General features: G+C 40.6%; 1 protein-coding gene across 4 annotated transcripts in view; it reads right to left on the reverse strand.

Annotated features, from left to right (window-relative positions):
• The window catches only part of ATP6V1H (ATPase H+ transporting V1 subunit H), a 49,341-nt gene extending 35,576 nt beyond the window's left edge, over positions 1–13,765 (reverse strand). Inside the window, exons 1-4 of one of the 4 annotated variants that reach the window (XM_083875275.1) lie at positions 13,650–13,765; positions 12,229–12,355; positions 3,942–4,044; positions 2,452–2,541 (exon numbers count right to left, since the gene is read on the reverse strand). In XM_083875275.1, the coding sequence (XP_083731401.1) occupies positions 2,452–2,541; positions 3,942–4,044; positions 12,229–12,332 (297 nt within the window). In that variant the 5' untranslated portion in view covers positions 12,333–12,355; positions 13,650–13,765. Of the gene's footprint in view, positions 1–2,451; positions 2,542–3,941; positions 4,045–11,497; positions 11,740–12,228; positions 12,356–12,554; positions 12,873–12,993; positions 13,119–13,649 lie in introns of those variants that run through there. The other 3 variants (XM_083875276.1, XM_083875277.1, XM_083875278.1) reach the window with 3 other exon arrangements.
• Between the last annotated feature and the right edge of the window lie 3,360 nt (positions 13,766–17,125).

A 17,125-nucleotide genomic window follows, 5' to 3' on the forward strand; every position in this document is an offset into this window, starting at 1 on the left:
GGAAAGACTGTGAGGCATTGGAACAGGTTGCACAGGGAAGCTGGGGATGCCTCATCCCTGGAGGTCTTCAAGAACAGGCTGAATGGGGCTTTGAGCAACCTGGTCTAGCTGAAGGTGTCCCTGCCCAAAGCAAGGGGGCTGGAACCAGATATCTTCAAGGTACCCTTCTAATCCAAACCATTCTATGATTCTGTGACACTGTGGGTTCTTGTGCTCGGGCAGTCTGCAGAGATCCCACCCCAAATTCACACCGTAATAGGAAAATGTGCTCCTTTCTGCCAAGCATCTTACACCTTGCAAACATGCAACCAGGGGTTCATAAGGCACCACTGACTGCATGTTCCAGCCCCTGAACATGACCAAAACAAATCCTGTTTCAGCCTTGCTAAGTGGAGATGTCATAGGTTAGGAAACTCTGAGACAATGCCCTGTGGATGCCTGCATACAAGCCTTCTATGCCAACATCCCTGAGTCCCTGAATAATGCGATCACACACAGCATTGCAAAAGTCAGTGCAGCCTTTTGGATACTGAAGCAGAATTTCTAAAGTGAAAAAGGCATTCAACTTCAAATAAAAGCAAATATGTAGTGTGCACCAATATCCCTATTCTGCTGTATTACTATAAAGCCTGAATAATTTAAAGCCATTACATTTAACATTAAGAATCCCATACGTGCCACTTCTAGAGCAGGGTAAGGCCCAAAATACAGCCATGTCATAAAGTCAAGAAAACACATACATCTAACCACTTATGACAGAAACAACAGAGCAAAAAAGAGATTACTCAAAACTACTTTCTGTGACTACATAGAACTATTCCATCTGTTTCAAAGTGGGCCAGTGAAAGCATTACCTGTGGGGTATTAATTCCACAGCACAGGAGATATCATCAGCTATCATATACTGTAGCTGCAGGCTATGTGCTAATGCCAAAGCACATTAGCAAAACAAAACCTATGAACACACACAAGTTCTGAAAAAGGGCAAGTGAAATGATGACTTCTCTGGCCACTGATACACAGAAAGCAACATCCATTCCTCACAAAAGTAGCCATAATAAACAGAGTTCTCACATACTGAGCCAAAATTTGTCATGCAATATGTAAAGTAAAACAAGGTATTCCATATTCAGTGTTCTAATCAAAGAATGGCACTGAGGATCATTTTCGTCTTCTCTGCTTCTCAATGTTTGTGCCACACTTGAAAAAAAAGTAAAACTAAATGAGAAAAAGTGACCAAGCTACAGATGAGTAAATTGTTGCCACCACCACTATTATCCCATTAGCCTAGATGTCAGGGCATTCACTCAGGGCTCCATTGTGCAGACAGGCACATGAAAGAACACCATGGTCCTCATATCATACAAACTGTGGAGAGGTTCATGCTTTTCAACTTGCCTGTCGAAGTACTGAATACTCAGAGCTGGAACTAGAACTGACAAAATTCACCTCCCTGGGCAATACCCTACATCAACAGCACTAAACACACTCCACTGTAACCTTGGATCAAGATATCATAAAACAGGAGAAGAGAAACTATCAAACACAGATAGTTTATGTGAATATTAGGAAAAAAACCTCACACAATTCAACCCATCTTGTTACATCACTCCAAATGCCTTCTCTTCGCCAATTTCAGAGCAAGGAAACATGAAAGCAGGATTATCTGATTGGATTGAGTCAAGTCTCTTCTTGAGTTGTCCCAATCAGCTCAGCAGTCCTGAGATCAAGTTTAATAGGCTACTCTTATAAGCCACTGTTGTTCACAGCTACAAAGAGCTGTACGTTACACTGAATTAAAAGTTTCTGGTTTAGAATTAAATCATGCAGAATTTCAGAACGTGTTGTCCCAAAACAACCTAACTTATGTTGGAAACTTGAAGCTGCAGAAACTTCACCTTCTTGCTGAGGGTGGCCAAATTAACACCATCATAGGAAAAGCTTCAAGAACTTCAGTGTTAAGTCATATCCTCCCTATGCCACAGGAAAGGGCTGAGGTCCCAAGTCACTGAATTTTAGAATTGTTTAGGTTGGTAAAGACCTTTAAGATCACCAAATCCAATCATTAATCTAATACTGGCAAGTCTACACAGCATAAGCCAATATACCAAATGTAAAAAGTATTTAGAAAAAAAGTTCTGTAAATTAAGATCACATGAAATGAAACCACTATGCAACACTTGTCTTAACAACCAAGTTTTGAATTAAACATAGTTGAGAAGTAACAGACAAGCATAAAAGTTTGTTTTACTTCCAGAATTTGAACATATTACAAGCTATGTTACCCTTACAACTTTAGGTCTAACATTTAATCTCAGAAGACAGGATCTGAAAATTTAATACAATATTTTTAACACAGTATGACAGACACCTGAAAATACATTAATCACACTAGGGAAACATTCAAGCATGCATTTAAAGACTTAAAAATAATACAGATTATTGACCTACTTGCAGCATATCATCAACCATAGTCAGAATGTACTGAACAGTCTGTTCCTTGGAGATATGAGTCATCAAGTTTATAAATGTTTTAGCACACTAGAAAAATAAAAGAGACATTAAAATTAATATTAGCAATTGTCTTTGTTCCTTTTGATAATATAAAACAGGACTTTATTAATTCACAGTTAAGTCTTACATAAGCATTGAGCATCCCAACATCTTATTCAATTGCAATAATAGATGAATACATTTGACATTATCTCACAAAGAAAATTTTCTGTCACATTGGTTGCTACCCTTCATAAATTGTTTTATGGCTTTCAAATTAAATAACTACTTGCTAATGAAAGTCAGCAATCTGCTTAGCTGAAAGTCAGAATAGAAAAGCCTCCCTCAGAACCCCATTTTCATGCTAGTGAGAAGATCAAGTAAACTGACAGAAAAGCTACTAAGAGTACAAAAAAAGTTTCAACAATTTGAATGGAGGGAGGAAGACAGGTGACTCCTCTGTTCAATTACTATTTGCCTTGTAGAAAAAATTTCATTCACCTTTGAAGAATGTTACAATTTCAGCAATAGGCTGAAATAGTTACAACATTACTTTTTACACTTCTTCCTTCTCCTTCACCACATTTAAAACAGAAAAAAAAAAAATCCAATTCTGAACTGCTACATTGTAATTATAAAGAGACATATGAGCTACATCATATATGTTTCTGTTACTATGCAAACTATTATCCATTGGATAACAGTAACACAGTACAATTTGGAGAGAAAAGAAATACAAAACCTAAACAAACAGCCTAAAATTAAAGCAAAAAACATGGCTAGAAATGTTTGTGTTTTGAAAACATCTACTCTTCACCTTCCTCCCTGCTTCTCCCAATTCTCTTGATGTCTGACATTCTGTGCTAGAACCTCAGGCTGAGATTCTTCTGATTCAAATATTATTAAAAGTCTCTTTGGGCATCCTGCCTGGACTCCTTAAGAGCAAAGGGCTGATTCAGTCCTAAATCAGCTCTGTCCAGTCCAATCACCTCTGTCTCATATCTTGCCATGCCTAAAATGACACGAGACACTCACATCTAATTGAATCCACCTTAGCAGTCAATGGACTCCATGCTGTAACTAAATTATAATTGCTTAGCTAACTAAGCAGCAATCTGACTGGTAGCAGCTGTCATCAGCAAACTATAAAGAAAAAAGCTCAAAAAAAAAGAAGTGACTCAAGCACAAGTGTGCATGATTAAGTAATCTGGGATGAGAGGAGACCTGAGCTATCCTGTCTCACAACAAAGTAAAAGTCAGATGACATTTAATCATTTAAAAATAATGAAATAACATCTAACCTATATCTAAGGAAAAACAAAAGAATCACGATAGTAAGCCTTATACTTATTGCATAACATCTTAACTGTATACAGCCAACAATAAAATAACAGTTGATATGAAAATTTCCCTCCTCCCCAAAAGAGACTTCATTAAAAGAAAGTTACTTGATTGCCTTCTGTTTGCAACAACTCCTGTTTTTCTTCTGGATTTCTTTTCTGTTCAAATCTTTGAATAAATTCACAGTCTTCACCTGAAATCATCTGACCTCTGAAAAACAAAACATTAAACCATAAGGAACATGAACAGTAAGTTGGAAATAACTGTCCTGGGTTCACATGGCAAGGTTTTGTTAGTAGGGGACTGTTTGGGTGGCTCCTATAAGAAGACACCAGAAGTGGCCCCCATGTCAGACAGAGCCAGTTCCACTGACCAAACCTGAGCCACTCAGGAATGACAGCAGCATCTCTGTGATAACATAATTAAGGAGTAAAAACTGCTGTGCAACAGCTGCCATGAGACAGGACTGACAGTATGTGGAAGAAACAACTACAGACTGCCAGGTCAGTGCACAGGGAGGGAGATGAGGTGATCCATGGGCTGGAGCACAGATTCCCCTGCAGCCTGTGGTGAAGACCATGGTGAGGCAGCTGTCTCCCTGCAGCCCATGGAGGTCCTGGAGCAGAGATCCACCTGCAGTCCATGGAGGACACCCATGCTGGAGCAGGCAGACGTGCCTTACAGGAAACTGCAGCTCATGCAGGTTTTCTTTCAGGACTTGTGACCTCAAGGGTGATGTATGCTGGAGCAGTCCATCCCTGGAAGACTGGAATCTGCAGAAACGATCCATGCTGGAGGAGTCTGTGAATGACCATAACCCATGAGTGGGACACCTCAGGATGGAGCAGGGGAAGAGTGTGAGGAGGAAGGAGCAGCAGAGATTGAGTGTTATGAACTGACCACAGCCTCCATACCCCACTCCCCTACACCACTCAAAGCAAGGAGGCAGAGAGGTTGAAGCAAAATTGAGCCTGAGAAGAAGGGAGGGCGTAGGAGGTGGTTTTTAATTTTTTTTCCTATTTTTCATTAATCTACTCCATTTAATCAGCAATAAAAGAATTTAATTTCATCAAGCAGAGCCTGTTTCGCCCCGATGGTAAGTGATCAGTGATCTCCCTGTCCTTACACCTCAGTCCCAAAGCTTTTTGTCATGTTTTTTCCTCTGTTCTGTTGATGGAGCAGGAGAGTCCTGTCCCGATGGGCACCTAGTGACCAGTCAATGTCACCACACCATACAAATCCTGTTTTCTTCATCTTGATCTACCATAGAGTCATAAAATGGTTTCATTCAGAAGCGACCTTCAAGATCATCTGGCTCCAACCCTTCTGCCATGGGCAGGGATGTCACTTATAAAATCAGATTGCCCAAGCCCCAGTCCAACTTTCCAAGGATAAAGCAGCCACAACTTTCTCAGCAGCCTGTTCCACTGCCTCACCACCTTACAATTAAGAATTTCTTTTTAACATCTAATCCAAACCTACCCTGTTTCAGTTTAAAACCATTGCCTTTTGTTCTGTCACTATATGCCCATAAGGTACTGAAAGGTGTCTCCAAAGCCTTCTCTTCTCCATGTTGAACTTTTCCAACTCTCTCAGGCTGTTTTGGTAGGAGATATGCTCCAGCCCTCTGACCATCCTGGTGGCTCTGCTCTGGACCTGCTCCAACAGGTCTTTGTTGTGCTGAGGAGCCCAGAGCTGGGTGCAGCATTTCAGGCAGGGTCTTGCAAGGGCAAAGTAGAGGGGATACAGTATCAACCCCATCACTTTACCAATGCTGTATCCCACAGAAAATGTAACAGGCTCCTTCCTGCAAAGGGTCTCATGTAAAAAAAACATTAATTTTAATGGCGGAATAATCTTTCAAAAGTCTTCCCTATGCATTACCTCTGAACAGCATTTTCTAAATAATTTTTAAACTTCCAGGGCCTGAATGCAATGTCAGTGGTAAGAACTGAAAAATGTATGGCTAGCATGTTATGCCAACATGATAATACATGAATAAAAGTCTAATCCAACCAAGAAATAATTACTGAACAACATAGGCACTGAAGAAAATTGTAAGGAGAACAAAGATCACGGTTCCTAATTTATTTTTAGCTTTCACTAATTATATTTTGAGTTTAAAAACTGATATGCATGCAAGTTCATCCAAACACATAGCAAAGAGATTTGATGTAGTGAGCTGTTGTGGATGCCTATAAGATAACAGATGTCTACTTAATCTTCTCTTCAACTTGATATTCAAGTGGTAACTGCCATCACCAGTGCTATCTCAGAAAGCTGTTGACTCAGCTGAAGAGTCAGACAGACTTGCAGAACACTGCTGGGTTTTTTTTTATAATACAAAACTTCACATCACGAGAAATAAAAAAAACTTGTCAAAATCGTACAGTCAGGTACTCTTCAGGTAAGAAAAGTAACTTTAAATCAAGCAGTCCTAAAAATATCCAAGATTTTAACAGGTGACTAGCTTTAGTAGGTAATACCAGGAGGGCTTCAGGAAAGAAGAAAATCATGCACTGTCACAGGGGATGAAAGCATTAGACATTCCTGCTTCAGTTATTTCCAAGACTCATCTCCTCTAAACATTTCCACTGAATGAAATGCCTCTTCCACTTTGCTAAGCTATGTAGCATGGACTCTCCACCCCTCTTTTCCATATTAAAGGTCAGTGTTCAGATGTTCCATGACTGGAGATTACATGAAAACCATTGTAAACTTTACAGGAAGTGTTCACTTATGTGTTTTTTTTTTTTCAACTGGTTCACTTGGATTCTTGAAATAGAGAAATAAGACCTATAATGTGTTCTTTTCTTTCCTCTTACTTAAATAATTATGTCTTGAGTACAGCCTCATCACAGAGCCATCTTTTATCTACTTACTATTCAAGCAAAGAACATAAGCAGTCCAGTGCCATGTGTGCTATTCCTGTATTCCAGCTGCTTTGTCACAGATATCCTCATATGCACTGAGGAAAGGCAATCAAGATTTACCAGCTGGAAGATTCCTGAAGCCAGTGGTAGGGTGGTCCTTGCCCAACTTAACTAATTATAGATGAATCATATGTGATTAGCCAATGATGACCATGCTGCTGCCATGCCTTTTAGACCAACCTATGATCTTTCTTGCCTATTAAGGATGAATCTGAAAAGTTATGGGAAGAGGAGAATAATTCATCTGCCACAAATACTGGATTTAAGGACCCATAACTAGAGGCCTCTTTTATTTCAAGTAATGCTGACCAAGCCAGGGGCTCATGGATCATACTGATACAAAAGTAACCAGATAAGCTGCTTGTTTATATGAATATTGTCACTTACAAAACACTTCAAAGACGACATAAGATGAACCCTTAATTTTCAGCTTTAATCAGAAAGCCTCAGCCCATGAAGAGAGACACTTCTTTACAGTCAAGCTATTAGAAGAGGTCAGCCAGCTGCAAAGGAAAAAAGCTTTCAAGCTTTTGCTTTTATCCTACATTAGGACATGGGGAAAAAAAAGAAAAAAATATGCGGGGATTGATATTGCTGTGAGGAAAAAAAGACATTAAAGTTTACTCTTTATTGGTTTGTTAGCACCATTCAAAAATACAACTTCCAACCCATACAAAACATTACAAGGGATCTGACAGCTTTTTAAACAAGCTGTTAATATTTTATCAAGGAACTCATTCATCTGATTAACTGTTTTAGTAATTTCAAATGTATTTATTTCCATTTTAACACTGAAATAACTGATTACACAGTAAATCTTAACCAGTAGTGGGGGGAAGGGAAGAAAAATCAACCAAAAACCATGAGAAAGTGCAGAACAGCCCCAGACAGCTGATACCGAGTCCCATGATGCTGTTACACATTTTCCTCGCCCCCTCTTCAAAGCAACAGAAATTTCCCAGCACCTTTTAGCAACAAAGCAACCAAAGCCTCCCTCCATCCCTCTTCCTAGCAGCAATTTAATTTGTTATTTTCCAGGATGTACCTACTGTCTCTTGCCAAGATAGAAGTCACTTTGAGCTTCAACTGTGTCTTGGTTTCAGCTACGACAGTTAAAATTCTTCCCAGTAGCTGGTACAGTTCTGTGTTCCAGATCTAGTATGAACCCTTTACTATTTTTTTCCTTTTCTGTCTGTCCTGTTAAAGTCTCTTTATCTCAACACATGAATTTTCCTTTTTTTTTTTTTTTTTTTTTTTTTCTTCCTCCTGTCTGAGCATATCAAGTTTAGGCCAGGAGCCCTGGAAGCACCTTTCAAAGCTCTATGCCTGGGATACCAAGAGCTGCCTTTGAGGGCACTTACTAGAAGAGACAAAACTGAAACTCTAGGATTTAGAAAGCATGAATTTGCAAGGCCACCATTTTTAAATCCTCCTGATCGCTCAATATGATTCAGAAACTTGTGATTCCTTCTTTTAATTATGCATTTCCTCCAGCAACTCTTGTTCCTTTTTTTTGTTTGTTTGATTTCATAAAAGACACTCTGGAGATTAAGGTATTTTTGTTTGATTTTTAGTTTGTTTGGGGGTTTTAGGATTAAAAAAATTGACTATATATGCAGCACAAATGAAGCCATTATATCAGGGTATAATTTCTTTTATCCAGGTATCTACAATACTCTGCATGTACCTAGAGACACTACATTTATCCAACTACTAAACAGTTGTAGCATTACCAAATTAAAACAGTAAAACAGACTGAATGTACTCTACATGACTCAACCAGATTTGAGAAAAAAGAAAAAAAAGAAAAAAAAGAAACCAAAGAAAACCACACACACACTACAAATTATGAAACTTCTATATTTCCTCTAAGACAAGACTGACTTTTCCCTGCTTTAGAAGGTTCTTCCACTCCCAGGAAAATAGAATAGATATTTTAGCATCAGAATTCACAAACATGCATGTGAAGTATTTGAAAACACACAGGAAACTATGTACAAATTAGCCATCAAGTATCTCATCTGATTAAATATAAAGCATTGTCAAATGCTGTGTGTATCTAGAAAACCTACAGTGCAGTAAAGTGCAAGCTGAACTCTGAAACAAGTTCAATTTTCCACAAAACTCATTTATTACCCTAAGAAAGCAAACCCAGACCTGCTTCAAGCAAACCAACACACCCTCCCCTGGCATTCTGACCCCGAGGCAAATGCTGAAAGCAACCACACAGAACAAAACAGCAACTTGCCTTTTCAACTCATCGAGGGCACCCACACCCCTAAACTGCTAAAAGTCTCAAGATCCAAAGGCAGCAAAGTCCAGACAGAACTAATGGCCTCCACAGGTAGACCTACACATCACCTTCCACTGCTACAAGCTTTGATACTTTCTTCTCCCTCAGACACAGACCCCAGGATAAATTTTAGCACCAGAAAACAAAGTTTTGTAAGGAGCAGTGAACGCACTAGCAAACTGGTAATACAGGCAATCGTCCTATCTAACAGTATATAGAAAAAACATTAAAAGTCAGCAGCTGTATGTTAGTTTAGTTTGATACTTAGTTTACAGTTACAACCTTCAGAGATGGAATAAACACTGTGTCAGTTAATCTTTACCTTGAACTGACTACAAGAAGTCAGGCTACTGAAGTCTGACCAGCTACAAGTAAACCATTTTACTTTTGTACTGAGGAACAGAGAGAGCAGAAAGGAACCTCAGAATGCCCTTCTGTGTGACCCTGAGCCCAAGGCTGTCTTTAAAGCACCTTTACATACATACAACTGCCACAGCCAGAGGAGAAAAAACATTTCACTAGAATTTCTTGTGAAGTTCTTTGATTTCAACTACATAAGTACTATCTCTAGTTCCTTCAACCACATAAATACTGTCTTCAGTTTAAGAAGCATAAATCATCACACCTGAGTTGATGTGTTAACTTAGGGAAAACAAAAATACTTCCTCTAATTTAAAAACATCTGATGACTTGAAGTAATGCCTTCATATATTTATTTGCAAGTTTACCATAGTAAGTGCACACAGTTAGAACAAGGAGCTCAAAAGAAAGAACTGTCCTTTCGAGCATCCCGTTTTCCTTCTGCTCTACAAACCAGACCAAACCAAACCACTCTGACCTGCCTTTAACAGCTGTATCAAAGAAAGTACTTTCCACTCATTTAATAATGTGCTTCATTCCAGAAATGAATCAATCGAACTGCACTGACTGACTTTCCAAGAAATTCCTTAAAGCTCAGCCTCGAAGACACCATCACATCCAAACCTATCCATTGTGTAAAAGGACATGTCCAAATCAAGGTATGAGTTTATCCTCTTTGGAAGCACTGAAAGTTCTGCTGATGTTTTTGAATAACTCATTATAAGGAAACTCCTCAGCCAAAGAAGCAGTTATCATCAAGATGCTCCACAATCCCTCTGGCACCATTTAAGTCAATCCTTGAAACCAACTTAGCCAGACAGCCAGGCTGTTACCAGTAAATACCAGACACAAAAATGACTATTTCAGGGCACTAATAAAGAGGACACGCTGTTATTGACACACAAAGGACACCAAGAATCAGAAAGTCTCACTCGTCCTCTCACAGGATCACAAACAATAGCCAGATGCACCACAAGAGCCTCCAGAACCTGGCTAATTCAAAGAGAGAAATAACTAGTTTATTCCTCCTTCATAGATTCCAGAACAAAATCAAGTCAAATTCTACGGGTAATACCTGAAAAAAGAACCCTGCCCTCTGGTCAAAAGAAGTTATATAAAAATTTGCTGCCAGATTTACAAACAAAACTCCCTGTTTCTTATACTACACCAGAGAAAGAGAATCCCAAGAACGAATGAAAATTATTAACAGCAGACCACAGAGTCAAACAAATAATACTACGTAAATACAACTCCTTGTCAAATAGAACCATCCCCTATATCAACAAAAGTACCAGATTCTTCTCACCAGCCCTATAGAAACACCAGAGAAGCAATGAAGGAATCTCATATTCCATGAGCACTGAACAACTGTACTCCCACCTTCATCCCAAGTAACTGCAAACCAGCTGTTCTCTGCCTCTGGAACAGCACAGGAACAGCTGTCAGGTATCCTTGGGACACACTTCCTATCACACACATAAGAGGACACAAAGTAACAGCAAAAGTCACTTAGATTGTTTGAAAAGTGCTTGGGAGCTACCACTGCCAGCTTACCACCTTTCCACCCAACCTTTCTCTTTTGCCCTCAAAGCTACTGAGTACTACACTCAACCAGAAACTGATCCATCTTTAAAAGAGCCTAGCAAAAAAAAAAAAAAAAAAAAAAAAAAAATTTTCTCTGATCAGTTCCTTTATGCAGATTTATCATGTAGATATACAATCACATAGAAAAGAATAGTACAATCCAATTAATGGAATAAGCAAATCTGAAATACACAGGACAGGGCAAAGCAGGTAGTCGTAGTCATTAGTAAGCCTCCACTGGGTTAGCTTTTCTCAGCTTATATGTGTACAGTTTTGCAAGGTCATTTAATATATGACATATCTATATGTACTACAGCAATCTAGAAAAACACTTTTTGAAGTGGTATAATGTTGATGATCACAAAGCATCAGTATGGTTTGTACCTCTAAAACCATGAAAATTTCTGCCACTTTAGTTACAAAGCAATTAGCTATAAAGTAATTTGCTATTATAAATAGTAATTCACACTTTGTCACTATTTCTCATACCTGCCTGTCACAAGGAACAGGCTGCAAGAATGTTGCATTTCACTTCAGAGGACTAGTGAAAGTCTGTTTCTTCTCCCCATTTCCTACCTCACCCATTAAACTTTTCCTCAGTTTGTCTCTCTGTCCTCTCAGGACAATATTTCTCTTGTTTCTCCTGGTGCCATCATATCCGTGCCAAAGGAAACTCTGAGCTTGCCTGGAACAGCAGCACAGCTCTCCCCTGACTGAAGTATTTGTTTCACTCCCAGATTTACTTGCTTCAGTTGTCCTCCAGTATTAATGCTCCTCTACTTAAGGTACAGCTTATTTTCCTGGACTAGCACTCCAGTTTTGCCAGTACAATCTGTATTCCCACAAAGAGCACCTCGGCAACAGACACCCCATACCTACACTTAAGACAATTATTACTGTAAACTCCTCTTAATTCAGCAGTCATCCAATAAGGCTAAAATTGAGACTGGGGCTTGAATTATCAGGAAAAAAAACCACAGTTTCACCACACATTTGTGCAAATCTGTACTATTTGATATTGCAGCATTCAGTTGACAAAAGTAGAGTTCCCCTTCTGGTAATAAGTCATAAGAAAATTTTCCACAGCCACTTCCATTTAATGTAGACTTTTTCCAACCACTTCCATGTAGACAGAACATTCTTCACCACAACATAATGCTCCACTGTAGCCTGAAATCTCAAAAAGTCTAACACTTAAAAGAAGAAAATAATGACTTTACTTACTGGAGATATGACTGCCAGTTCACTTTGTTTGCCCTAACTTCAGCAGCTTTGGCAGCAATGATGTTTGTTGGGACAGCAGCATCCACAGCACCTCGGATATCCATCTTGACTGATAATTAAAATGTACCTAGAAAAGCAAATCAGATTTGAGGCCTCTTATTATTAAACAGCAGAGCATTTGTCCAGTATTTTAACGAAATGAAGAGAAAAATCTGTTTCCAGGTGTCCCAATCCTTAACACTGTACTAGCTAGTTTCTGAAAAAATCCAAGTTTTATAAAGTTTTTGAAATGTGGCTTATTGGAAACAAACAAAAATAAGACATACCTACACACTCAGCTGTAGCCAGTCCTAAGTTTACTGCAATAAAAGACACAGACCATTACTAAGTAACTCCCAGTCTTGTGAATCCTTAAGCAATGAAATTAAACTATTTGAATTTAGGTGGCTCTTCTGTGTTACCCAAGTAGCCCTACAGATAAGAGAACCTGTCTTCTTTCCAAATCTTCTTTCCAGGGTTAAAATTCAGTGCATATCCTCCCTACCCCCACACATCCAGACTGATTTACTTCAGGTATTTGTCTAAGAGTATTTAGGCATTAGAAACATGCAAACTCCAGCTTCAGGGGAAAAAAAAAAGCCCAAAGGTATATAAATTAAAATCATGCTACACAGACTTAACAGGAAAATAAAGATCATTAGTAAAGAAAGCAAATTGGAAAAATAAGTACGAACAGAAGCTCTTTATCAGGATATACCACACTACCACAGACAGTGACCTTCACCACTCCTTCCCCCTTCCTTTATGGTTTCAGTCTCCACCTGACTTTGATGCCAAAACAAGAAGTGTGTTGGCAGAGACTTCAGACCCAGCTAGAGCTGGAATTCCTTACAACCTGAACTGCACCCAGCCCCTCCTGGCAGCTACTCCTGGACTGTTCTGGCCGCCCTTACGGACCAAGCCAGTGCAAACTGCCTCATTCAGGCCTATCCCGAGCAGGCACACCTCGCTTTTATGACTGCAAGAAAATACAGTTCTAACAAAATAAAGGAAAAAAATGAGGAACTATCCTGAGCAAGCAGCGGAGGACAAATGCCTTCCCTTTGAAACCATTTCTACGAGCAGACAGGCACTCAGACGGCACCGCTACGTCCTTCAACGACCACTGAAGGCTCTTAGTGACCCGCCCGAGCCATGCAAGCGCTGCCCGAGGGCACAGGCGGTAACAGCGGTTTCAGGCGCTGCGGTTAAGCCGAGAGACGCCTGGGACGGGCACAGACCGGGCACGGTCCTGCCGCTCCCCGCACAGGCCCAAGGGCTGAGCCCGGACCCGGCGGAAGCAGCGGAGCCTCCGCACCCCCCGGAGCCCCCAGAACCCCCCGGAACCCACCGCGCCAGGGCCCGGGGCAGCCCTCACTCACCGCAGGGCGTGCAGGGACGGAGGGAAGGAGGGAGGGAAGAAAGGAGGGAAGGAAGCGGAGCGGGAGGAGGCCGCGGGCGGCCCTGGGCAGCGCGGGCAGCACCGCGCACCGACCGCCCGGTGCCGCCGCCGTCATGTGACGCCGCTCACGTGAGCGCGACGGCGGCCGGCGAGGGACAGCCCAACCCGTCCGCGCGCGGCCCCGCCTGTGGCTGCAGGGCTGTGCTGGTGGAACTGCGCTTAGAGCATTAAAATACACACACTTGTGTATGCCTACACATGTCATAGAGCCATAGGATGGTTTGCGTTGGAAGGGACCTTCAAGGTCATCTGATTCCAACCCCCGTGCCAGGGATGCAGCCAAGGACAGGGTTGACATTGTGGGCTGAGCGCTCATTGCCCTGGGAAGGCGGGATAAAGCCTGGGCCCACTGTGCCTTGTGCAGAAGTGGCTCCACTTTCCCACCCACACATCGCCAGTCTGCCTGGAAAGGAAACTGGAGACTAAAGGCCCAAGTGTTTCAGAAGCTTTGGGTTTAAACTTCTGTGTTTCTGAGGAAAAAAAAAATCTCACTGCATTCATTTGCTGAGTGAGGTTTTCCAGTCATACCGTGCTGAAGTGCACAGACACACCACTCTCGGTCAGAAATTGTCCCAAAGAGTCATTCTGCTAACATATAAGGAGAAAACAAAAATAATCAAGATTTAGTGTGTAAGCAGATCAAGATAGCCAATGTAGAGCTGGCTTAGAGCTGGTCTGCTGCTGACTTAATTTTTCTAGGGTCTCTGTGTTTTCCATTTAGAGGATACACTGTTCTTTAAATTATGCCTGGCCAGTATCTCAGCTGGGGATGGGGTGACAATTGTCACCGTGACAGTTGTCACTGTGCCACTGATTTATACCTCTTCCATAGAATTTTTCTCTTAAAATGGGTCTTCCTTCATACCACAAAAAAACCTGTTGGTTTCTTAATACCACAAGTGTAAATCTCAGGTACAGTCCAAGTAACAGCATTTGCATGTCTTTATGCTTCATCAGAAGAAAGCTCCCTAAGCCCTGTGCACACTCTGTGTCATCTAGTCTGTAATAAATACATCCATTAATGTGATTCCATGGACTACCAAACATGTGGGACTTGGAGGTTTAATCTAACAAATTTGTGTTCTTGCACATTGCTTACTTACAGTGATAAGAAATGCTGGCACAGCTCCTGATCTCTAGCATAGAAATCTCCACACAATTTTGAAAAATCTGTTGCTTTGAAAGTTTATTTGAATCTGATTTTTGCTTCATAGCTGACAGTTAGAATTTGGCCTTATTTTAACCAGTTCCCCTTTTAAAAGAGTGTTTGTAACTTCTGTCCTGTGGCATTCAGTATTTCCTGCTTCTGCTCTGCCTGTTCATGACATGTCTCACTTGCCACTCCTTTTGTGTCCAGCATTGGGCATCTGGAATAAACATATTCATCTTTTCCACAGTAGTTTCAAATCACGTTACCAATGATGATGCATATAGCTCTACCCATTTTATAAAGAAACCAAAGGCAAAGGTCTTGAAAGATAAACAGAAGAAGCCTTGAAGCTTTTGAAATGCAATTTGCATAAGGAGGGCATGTGCTGGTTTTGGCTGGGATTGAATTCATTATCTTTACAGTGACTTGCATGAGGCTATGTTTTGATTTGTGCTGAAAAGAGGGATGTTTTCATTACTGCTGAGCAGGGCTTGCACAGCACCAAGGCCTCTTCTGCTCCTCCCTCCACCCCACCAGTGAGAAGGCTGGGGGTGTACGAGGAGTTTGGATAAGACACAGCCAGGACAGGTGACCCCAACTGACCAAGGGGATATCCCACACCATATGGCATCATGCTCAGCATGTAGAGCTGGGAGGAGGTGAAACAAGGGGAGATATTTGGAGTGATGGTGCGTGTCTTCCCAAGTACCTGTTATCCATGATGGAGCCTGACTTTCCTGGGGATGGCTGAACACCTGCATGCCAAAGGGAAATGGTGATTTAATTCCTTGTATTGCTTTGCTTGCATGAGCAGCTTTTGCTTTCCCTGTTAAACTGTCTTTACCTCAAACCATGAGTTTTCTCACTTTTACTCTTTCATTTCTCTCCATTCCATGGGGGAAAGTGAGCAAGCAGCAGTGTGGTGCTTAGTCGCCAGCTGAGGTTAATCCACAACAAGGCTTCAAAGGCCTGTACAGTGATCCTACAAGTTACCATTCAGCACATCAGGCTTTGCTTCCATGAAACTGCCTCAGTTGTCCACAATGATACTTCTGCCCAAACCCCAAACTGTCCCAGCAGTGAAAACTGATGACTTTATGCATTCTCTTACCTAGGCCAAGTATGGCATTCTTCCATCTTCACCCTTCCAAGCTCAGTCCAATAGTTCACGTAAACCCTTGGGAACTTGATCAGCACCTCTTAATGTGCATTTACAGCTGCCAGTTTTAAGACACAAACAGAATTGCTCCTCCCCATATGCCCCTATGTCTAGCAGGGTAATGTCCTGAATTCTTACGTAGATATGCAAAGCCATTTCCTCTGCCAGGGATCACCTATTTCAAAGAAATCATGCAAAATGCTGTAGTCTTCTTTGCCTAGTATATTTCTCCCAGACTTCAGCATACTTCTGGCTTAACCCAAGAATACCACTGTACTCTGTTTGAACCTGAGTACAGGTTATTGTGGTTCTCTCACTTCTAGTTCCTGCTTCCAATATTGTTTCAGAATTTTACTGTAAGCAGAAAATATAAGTTCATGGTTTCAGTTTGGTGCCCAAAGTGATCTCTTGTTTGGAATATACGTCAGGTCATCAGTGGCCTTTTTTTTTATAGCAGACTACTATTTTACCTAATTCCACCACCTACAAGAGTTTATCACCATCCATTCAATCTGGAGTCTGGCTAAAAGGAGATGGATTGCTATATGCAGTCAAAATTTTGATACTACAGCAACATAGTAATTTTTGTGTAGAAAAGGAATTTTAAAAGGTGTGATTTGGCATGTTGATTTCATCATAAATTTCAAACTCTGGCTTTACTATTCATTTCCCAGACTGTTGAGAGGCTGCAGTAAAAAATATTTCCCTGTAACTTTCCTGTAACCTTGGAGTGAGGCATACTGGCTGAAAGCATGCATCTACTGAGTTAGCAGAAATGCAAAGAGAGAGGAAATAATTGTAGTAATGATTACTTTAATTTATTTTTTATGCATATTCCAGGGAGTATTTAAGGAACTATGAGAGTAGGCATGAAAACTGTGCCAGGCAACATAATAGAATCTCTAGCAGAGGAATCAAAGTAGTGAGCCCAATGTGCCATGTTAAAGATTGCAAACTATGTATTGTTCTTGAAAATACCTGTATACTATACTAATATAAAATAGATATATTTAATTTACATATTCTTCTATGCCCTGTAATGGAATAAAGGCAAAACATTAACACAAAGTTACTATAGCTCTGTAAA

This window comes from Zosterops lateralis, assembly GCF_965231275.1.
Source record: "Zosterops lateralis genome assembly, chromosome: 1".
NCBI lineage: Eukaryota > Metazoa > Chordata > Aves > Passeriformes > Zosteropidae > Zosterops > Zosterops lateralis.